Genomic DNA, 9,332 nt, shown 5'->3' with positions numbered 1-9,332 from the left:
TACCTCAATATTTAATAGTATGAAAATACTCTAGAATAGCAACTGAATGTACCGTATAACTGTTTGGGTTGCTTTTTTTAGGTGGCTGTGAGCAGTGCTGCTTGCCTTTGTCATTGCATGAACTTTTAATCTGATCTTTAGTTTCTTAACAGTATAAAGTTAATGGGCACCATCAACAGAATAATGTTGACGTGTCTTAAAATATATTTAGGAATTCTTCTTTCCCCTGTCTTGAGTACAGCCCCGTCTTCCCCTGTTTTGATATTGCTAAACTTATTTGTAATTTGTCATATCTTTGTTACCTTAAAGCTAGCTATGTAACTTTAAAATGTATTTTTGTTCTGTCCTACAGTGCTTCGCATGTAGTTGTCTCTCTTGTGAAAAACTACCCAAACTATCTGATTATAAATCTAGATAAGGTAAGTAACTTGTTTTCTTTCTTGATATGGAAAACTTTAAAATTATTTTTAATGCGCTCTGTAGCATTTTGAATTTATATGAATTATTGTTATTTATTACTTTTCTTTGATTATCCATTTGTTTCTAGGCAAAAAAAATCAACTGCCATTCACACTTACAGTCCTGTGCCTACCACAAATAATGGTTTGCAAAAATACCTAAAAAAACAGAACAAAAAAGAAGAAACTTTTGAAGTTCTAAACTTCTGTTTAAGAAGTTTTGCGATTAGGATATCTTTCAGAGTTGTCTGTTTTTAAAACTTCATCATGTCTGCTTGAAAAATAGCTTTTACTTCTGAAAGAAGATTTTACTTTGTTCTCTAACTTGTTAGTAATGAGGTTGGATCTGAGGTAGCTTATTTACTTCCACAAAACCCCCTTAATGATACCGTGTGGGTATTTCTCCTTAGCTCGACTACTGTGCAAGCTTGAAGAATCTTGAAACTGTCTCTGAGAAGGAAAACTACAAGTTTATCCAGGTGATAAAGCCTTCTCTTCTAGGAAACTTGACTGTTTACTGATTTTTATGCCTTCATATCAAGGTAATGTGGTCTCCAGAGCTCCACAAACTAGAAGTCACAATTTTAATCTATGGTAAAGCTGAAATTACTTCTATGAATTCATTGTCAAGAATGAGTCAGTGTATGTAATACGCCAGTGTACGTGACAGTCATGTGGGCATAACAGCCCTTACTTTATCTGATTACCTTATCATATTTCACCTGCAGAATTCTCTGACAATATGCAGTATGTTCTGTCACGGAGAGGGTAGTGAAGCACTGGAACAGGTTTCCCAGAGAAGCTGTGGATGCCCCATCCCTGGAAGTGTTCAAGGCCAGGCTGAATGAGGCTTTGAGCAACCTGGTCTAGTGGAAGGTGTCCCTGCCCATGGCAGGGGGTTGGAACTAGATGGTCTTTAAGGTGCCTGCCAACCCAAACCGTTCTGTGATTCTGTGTATGGTTTTAGGGATCATTGCTTCACTTTTGATAGGTAGTATCGACAAGATGGACTCAGATTTGGCTCCTCCATGCTTCTTTGATGCTGTCTTACGTTTTGCACCTTCAAACATTGCCACTTATATTCAGTGGTGTGCAACATGCTCTTTCTTGTTCCGTTGGCACTAGACATCAGGCTACATTCTTGCTCTTTTTGCTGTTGATGCTGTGTAGTTCATAGTTGTTTTGGAACAGGGTCCCCGGGGGAAATTCAAGGTATGCCTTTTTCTTTTTAAATTTTAACTAATTAAATTAGTTTACTGTTTCCACAGTTTTATCTTCAGACAGGACATGGATTTAGATGTGTTGTTGAGATAAACCTTCTGACTGCTGTGTCCATATGTGGAGTTTCTTCCCACCTATGAAAGTCGGTACTGATGCTGGTCTCTGACTAGCGGGTCTGCCCGAGCTTGCAGGACATCAGAGAAATGTATATAGTTTAATCTTATGAAATAGCAACTTTGGGGCAACTTTGTCAGGGGTAGTAGATATAATATCCCTTAAATTCAGGCAAGGTTGGGAATTGAACGTGTCCTCACCTGTTTGATGACTCCCATGGCTGTTTACATTTTTGTGAACCTATGTCTTTATTTCAGTAAGCGATTATCTCCAGGCTGTTGGGATAAAAGTTGCATGAGGAGAAAGGGTATGGTCTACTAAGCAAATTCACACAGTTTCAGCATGCCCAAACTGGGTTTTTGCTTGTTTTTCCTAACATTTTTGACAGTTTCCAGTATGTGATATGAAATGTATGAATGCTGTAGAAAAGCCTCGTTACCTGAAAATATGTTAAGATTTAATTGCTGGGGATATCATGCAGTTCTAGAATGTATCATGTAAACAGCCAGATGCCTATGTGAAGCAGTCACAAGTAATGATATAACAAGGAATAATAGTAACAAAAACTGGGTTTTTGCTTGTTTTTCCTGACATTTTTGACAGTTTCCAGTATGTGATATGAAATGTATGAATGCTGTAGAAAAGTCTCATTACCTGAAAATATGTTAAGATTTAATTGCTGGGGATATCATGGAGTTCTAGAATGTATCATATAAACAGCCAGATGCCTATGTGAAGCAGTGGGGTAGTAACAAGGAATAATATACAAAGTAGGAAAATGCTATCACAGAATTTACACCAGTATAATTCATTCCAATTTTTCAGTAGTTGTTGGTTAGTTTTTTTGTTTTGCTTTGTTTTTTGTGTTTTTTCCTTTTTTTAAGAAAGGTTGATCAGAGCTTATATGCAGCTGGAACGCAGTCAAGCAGTTTACCCTGATAGGAAAAAAGGCATTGGGAAAAAATACTTTCTGATGGACAAGCCCTAGGATTAGAATTGTAACACTGCTACTGGCCTTAGGAGAGAGCAGGAAGGATAAATGCTGTAGTGATGCTGTAGAAAAGAAGCCTGTTTTGGAAAGTAGAGAAGTGAAAGTTCACAAAATTTGTATAAGGGGCTATGTGAAAGATAGTTTTATCACACTTCTGTTGTTGCTTAGCACAGATGTATTGAGTTTGAATTTAAGCTGTAAAAACCCCACAATAATTGTAAGCATTTAGGTCAAGATAGTGTATGAGCCTGAAGCATTTACTGGAGTGTTTTAGTTCTGCTCAAGGAGGAGAAATAGGAAAATCTTGCTTCTATTTCTGACATACAGTATTTCTCTGAAGCTGTGGTTCAGAACTGTTGCTTGAGAACTTCTTAAAACATGGGTGCATTTGAACTATTTTTAGTTAATTGCCTTGTTATTGAAAATACAAGTCTTCCTCCTCAAGGCACCCCTTCTTCATGGGGACTATCTTGTTTAAGTTAGGCCAACAGATAAATATCAGAAGCCTTTTCTTCACTTCTATTTACCTCTAAAAGCTGCTGTTGCTTCTCTGCCAAACTAAAGAATGCATTGTGTGTTGATGCTTGACTCTTTTCTAAATATATAGATTAAAAAAAATACCCTGAGAAGCAGAACAAACAACAAAACCTGATATCCTTGCAAGACATCGAACCATCTGTTTTGACAGGAGTGGAAATCCACCTTTTGTAATGCCACTGGGTGTCACTCTCAGTTAGCCAGACTCTAGTAACTCTCTTACTTGCTTTGGGAACATGTAATTTCAACCCCAGCATTCAAGCTATGCACCGTACCTCTGTTTTGTATGTTTTGGGGGTGACGCTGTTTCTAGTGTTAAATAGTAACATAAATCCTGAAATAAGTTTAGTTGACGCTGTTGCTCAAAATGTTTAAGATTTATATCTGGTCTTATTTTAGGCAAGGCATTGATAAATTGCCCCCAACTCAGGTGGCAGTGCTATTTGTATCCTGTGCTTCCTTTGTAATGGTTTATTATGTAATCCGTGGTACAAATGATAACTTAGTATTTTCTGTCAAAAATAATTTGTTAATTTTTTTTTCCGGTTTAGGGAGATATTTGTGAACCTGATTTTATAAAACAGCTCTTTGAAACTGAGAAAATAGATATTGTCCTTCATTTTGCAGCCCAAACACATGTAGGTGAGCATTGTTGCATGTTTTGGTGTTATTTTCTATGAGTGTATTTGTTTGAAAATATATACTGATACTTTGTGTCTCTTCCCTGCATATAAAACAACGATACAGTTTGTCTCTACAATCTGCAGGTTTCAAGGTCTGGTGGCCTTTTTAACTTGAAGGGGTTCACAGCCTGAATTTAAGAAGTGCTTCATCTGACTATTGTCTCTTTTACTGCGCATAGGTAGTGCCCTTTTTTTTTTTTTTTATTACATTTTTAAATTCCATCCAGACAGACATGTAACTGAGTGTGGTGGTGGAGTCATGAAGACAATGGAAAAAGGGTTTGTACGTAGTCTGAAGTTTTTGCTTAACTGGCTCCAACTTTGCAGGAAAAAACACAGTGTGGGAGCTGCAGGATTAGGCATAGCTCCCTTCAGAATCCTGCCTGGATTTTTAGAAAGAGAGAGAATGAATTACACTTAAAAATGCCTATTTCAGATGACCACTCTTGAGTAACGCGGTTAATGAGAACTATCCCTTCCAGACTTCTTTCACCATGAGAAGAAATCCTTGAAGAATTCTCCAGAAAGATTTCTCAAAATTGTCAGATTTGATATGCCCAAAGTACTTAGGTCAGTGGGACAATTCTAAGAATTAAAACAGGTGCTATTTAATTAACAATAATAGGTGTGTATGTAATACTGCATCTTACATCTGTTTTTGAATGATAATTTTCTTATTGAGCTTGGCCCTTCCTAGTGGAGAGGAGAAATAGTCATACTGCCACTTAATTAAGTTAGAAAATGCTATTTGAAATGGAACCATCCATAGTTAACAAGCTTCCACTCCTGATTCCAGCCTCTTGTTGAGAATAAGGATTTTGTCTCCAAGTAAGTGTAGAAAATGTCTTTGTTTAATAGTGACTTTGCTATCATCAAAGAACTAGTGGAAACGTCCCAGTCTATATTGCAGCCTCTAATATTATGATTCCGTGGGAAGCCACATCTTGCCTAAATTTAATCAGAATTGTCTGGGCTTTGTCACGTAGATCTTTCATTTTGGCATGCTCTGGAATTCACCTATGTGAACGTTTATGGCACTAACGTACTGGTTGCTGCTGCGCATGAAGCCAACGTGGAGAAGTTTGTCTATGCCAGTACGGATGAAGTATATGGAGGTAGCACTGATGAGGTGAGTTTGAAAGTGGATTTTTCTAGCTTTAGTTGCTTTTAGTAGTGAAAACAAAATAAGGAGTCTAACTTTCCTTAGCCTCTTTAAATGTGTGATTTGTGATCTATTTTTGATAATGCTGGAACTTGTAAAAAAGCACTGATTGTTTCTTGAAAGCTAAGTATCAAAGTTGCCTGAATTATCTTTTTTTGGTGGCATATTTTACATTACATGTGTATTACCTAAAGCAATGAGATTGGGGTCATTAATGACATGTGAACACTCCTCAGAGATAGTATCAAAGGAAGGTATTATACAAATTCTGCCTTGGAGCATTCATGAGACTTCAGTAATAAGCACAGTATGTTCTCTTTTTTTTTTTTTTTTTTTTCCTTTTTCTTTGTTTTTTTCTTTTTTCTTCCTTTCAATTTTTTTTCCTGCTCTGTCTTAACTGTTGTCATGGCTTAACCCCAGCCAAAAACTAAGCGCCACACAGCTGCTCACTTCTTCTGTATCCCATCCTGGTGGGATGGGGAGGAAAAAGAAGTAAAACTTGTGACTTGAGATAAAGACAGTTTAGAATCGTAGAATGGTTTGGGTTGGAAGGGACCTTCAAGATCATCTAGTTCCAACCCCCCTGCCATGGGCAGGGACACCTTCCACTAGACCACGTTGCTCAAAGCCTCATCCAGCCTGGCCTTGAACACTTCCAGGGATGGGGCATCCACAGCTTCTCTGGGCAACCTGTTCCAGTGAGGCAACCTGTTCCAGTGTAGGACAGCAAGGGAAGAGAGGGAGGGGAAAAAAAAGGACAAAAGAATATAGAAAACAAGAGATACACCATACAATTGCTCATCACCCACTGACCCATGCCCAGCCAGTTCCTCAGCAATGGTTGCTGCCCGCTGGCCAACTCCCCCTAGTTTATATACTGAGAGTGATGTCATACAGTGTGGACTATCACTTTGGCCAGTTTGGGTCAGCTGCCCCAGCTGTGTCCCCTCCCACCTTCTTGTGCACCTCCTGGCTGGCAGAGCCTGGGAAGCTGAAAATTCCTTGAGTTAGTATAAGAACCGCTTAGCAACAGCCAAAACATCTGTGTGTTATCACGTTATTCTCATGCTAAATCCAAAACACAGCACCACACCAACTGCTAGGAGGGAAACTAACTCTGTCCCAGCCAAAGCCAGGACAACTATCAACTTGATAGTCAGGGAACTGGCTTTTATACTCTAGCTAAAATACTAACATAACTGTAGGTACTGACACTTCAGACAGAAAACAGTTCCTGAATTACTGGAGGAAATATGCAGATGTATCTTGTTGCTCTATGGAAATCTTTCTGATTCTTGCCGATTTATGCCTGACTTTAAATCAGGAAATATAATTTAGCTCAGTAAAAAGACAAATTATGCATGCGTGTCTTTCTAGGGCCATGAATAATGGCCAAGGAGTCTTGTGCCATAATCCATGAAAATACTGATGTATTTCAGAGAAGTCATGTGCACTTTCTTACTGTTGCAATGTCACTGTCGGTTCCTTAACACAACTTCCATCTATAGACTTTTATGATACTCGAGGATGTTGTCTTCCTGCATGTAGACTGGTGGTTTGGCTGAGACAACTTCAAGTGAACTTTTTCTGCCTCTGGGCTTTGAAAAAGGGCACTTCCAATTAATCTGATTTTTGTTCTCTTTGTGAATCATAGTAGAAGTTATTGAAGAGAGTTTTATTTGAGGGGGAGGAAGCTGCAAAACTATCAGGAGCTCCAAAAATCAGGGTCAGTTAATTTCAGAGGAAGAGGTCAGACAAGAACAGTGAGTCTTTTAATGTCATGTTAAGGAGATTGTTATGTATTGCACTTCAGGCAATGTAGAATCCCTTCTTTCTTTGGTTCATTATTGTATTCTTTGTTGGGCTTACCCTCCTGAGCAAGAAGTAGGTAGAAGTGGCAGGATAGCCGTGAAGCTACCTCTTCTAGAACAGGTCAGACATGTTGAAACCTTGCTTTGGCGGGCTTTGGGTTGAAAATCTACATTTCTTAGTGAAATAAAGTTTATAGAAAAGGGATAATGGACCCTTTCTGTTTAGGACTGAAAGGTCAATTTGCTTACTGTGGCTCAATGGCACTCTGAGGCAATATAAGCCTGAAAACGACTGAACCTCCCTGTGGCAACAGTGATTATTTTCCAAGATCAAAATCTAAGGACCTGGTACTTTGAGGTGCTCTGCTAGAAGCATAAAAATATTGCTGCTGGTATTCTGGCTGCTCCTGTGTTTGATAAATAGACTGCCTTTTGTTATTGGCCATCTCCTGTAAGAGGAAGGGTGACATTCTCAGACTGGTGTGCTTGGATATTTAAGGATTTTTATTTTGGTTGCAACTGCAGCATTTGTAACTCTAAGACTTACCAGGTCAAAAGAAACTGAGTAATGAAAGTTTTTCTTGTCATTTTAGGAATTTGATGAATCCTCACCAAAACGTCCAACAAATCCCTATGCCTCCTCTAAAGCAGCTGCAGAGTGTTTTGTTCAATCTTACTGGGAAAGGTACCAAGTAAGTTGATGCAAGCTGCAAAAACTCTGAAGCCCATACTCAAGTGTTTGTATTACCTGTGTAAGAGCATAAAAGAAAAATCAGTAACTCATCCATGCAGTGCCACCTCTTTCCTGATTGCTGGTCTGGTAGTTCGGGTGTGTCAGGGGACGTCCACCACTTCGTGGTGGAGATACACTGCAAGGCAGTGGGGAGAGGTCAAATGTTTCTAATTTTTTGTTTGTTTGTGTTTTTTCTTTTAAATCTCAACTGTATCAATGAACGTTTTTACGCATTACAGTGGTCAAAGAGAGCATTAGAAATTTAAAACAATGGTGCTAAGCTTGAAGGAAATCCTTTTATACGGAAGTAGAACATGTAAAATTCAAATTGTATTAAGACTGGGCTTGGAAAGATAGAAACCCCCATTACTCATATCTGCTTAAGAAAAAATATTTAAAATTTTGAATACTTAGGTCTTTTGTTCTTGACATGTCCTTCTGCAACGTTGTATTTGACATAAGGTTGACTTGAATACGATGTTAACGACGGAAATGTTTTCTTGCGATAAGTAGCCGTAAGCTAGTCTTCAGTCAACCAGATGCCTGTATGTAATGTCCTGTAGTGGTTCCATAGCAAGCCTGAGAGATGACAGACGTTCGTCACTCATGGTGTTTCTAACAGGCTGAGAAGGCTGGAGGCCCTTCCAGTTTGACGGAATTACGGAAAGCTTATTTCCTTCATGTTTGTAAGGGCTTGCAGATTTTTGCATAAGGGCTGTAGGCGTGTCGGTTTGTTATTGATCAGCAAGAGCCTGCAGATTTTTACTGGTATGTATTTTCTTATGTAATCACATGCGTATTTAATGCTCTTAAGTTCCCAGTTGTTATCACACGGAGCAGTAATGTTTATGGACCACACCAGTATCCAGAAAAAGTAAGTTAAACTTATGCTTTACACTGAGCTTCAGTATGCCATAATTCAGGCTTGCAGTGATGTTCTTTTTTCCCATGGGAATGGCTTGACTTTTTTCAAAAGCATTGTCTTGCAAGTGTGTCTGTCCATGCTTACCTGTGATTGTGCGTTTTGATCTCACACTAAGATGTCTTACAATCACCACAATGAACACGTGTGTGTCAGTAAAGCATCCGTTAGGGATTTCTAGATACCTACATGAGCTTTCCTGTAATGACTTTGTTTTGTAAATTTTCTATTTTTCAAAGGATATTTGACTGCCCAAAGTCTGGCAGGGCTTCCTTACAAATTACACTAACTCACATGTCATGCTGTAATTGGGAATATTTAATAACTAAGATAAATATTTCAAAAAGCAAACTGTGAGAGAGCAGTATGTCTGGTATAGAAAGAGATGTTCTAACCTGTACAGAAAACAGGTAAGAAGCAATCTGATAGATGGTGAGAAGCAGCATAAGGAGACTTATTCTTTGCGTGTGTCCATACATACCTCGTGGGATAACTATTTAAAATGGTTAATTGTGAGAGGGAGTTGCCTTTATAGGCAACACCAAGATGCACTATGCTAAGGAATGGAAATACACTGTTGGAATGATGGTGATACTCATACTTAACCTTTGGAGTTTGGAGCTTGTGTGAAATGTAGCTGTATTTTGTGGTTCTAGTGAGGTATCTTTTAATTTGAATTGCTTTTTTTGTGTGGGGTTTG

At 38.5% G+C, this 9,332-nt stretch overlaps 1 protein-coding gene across 1 annotated transcript in view; it reads left to right on the top strand.

The window, feature by feature from the left end:
- Positions 1-352: 352 nt before the first annotated feature.
- TGDS (TDP-glucose 4,6-dehydratase) overlaps positions 353-9,332 on the top strand; it is a gene marked incomplete at its 5' end in the record, with an annotated part of 13,837 nt that continues 4,857 nt past the window's right edge. Inside the window, 6 exons of the mRNA XM_010153098.1 lie at positions 353-419; positions 869-937; positions 3,873-3,963; positions 4,991-5,133; positions 7,571-7,669; positions 8,525-8,584. Coding sequence (XP_010151400.1) covers positions 353-419; positions 869-937; positions 3,873-3,963; positions 4,991-5,133; positions 7,571-7,669; positions 8,525-8,584 — 529 coding nt within the window. The remainder of the gene's footprint in view (positions 420-868; positions 938-3,872; positions 3,964-4,990; positions 5,134-7,570; positions 7,670-8,524; positions 8,585-9,332) is intronic.

This window comes from Eurypyga helias, unplaced genomic scaffold, assembly GCF_000690775.1.
Source record: "Eurypyga helias isolate BGI_N326 unplaced genomic scaffold, ASM69077v1 scaffold13090, whole genome shotgun sequence".
Classification (NCBI taxonomy): Eukaryota; Metazoa; Chordata; class Aves; order Eurypygiformes; family Eurypygidae; genus Eurypyga; species Eurypyga helias.
This window is presented reverse-complemented; position numbering and strand designations above follow the sequence as displayed.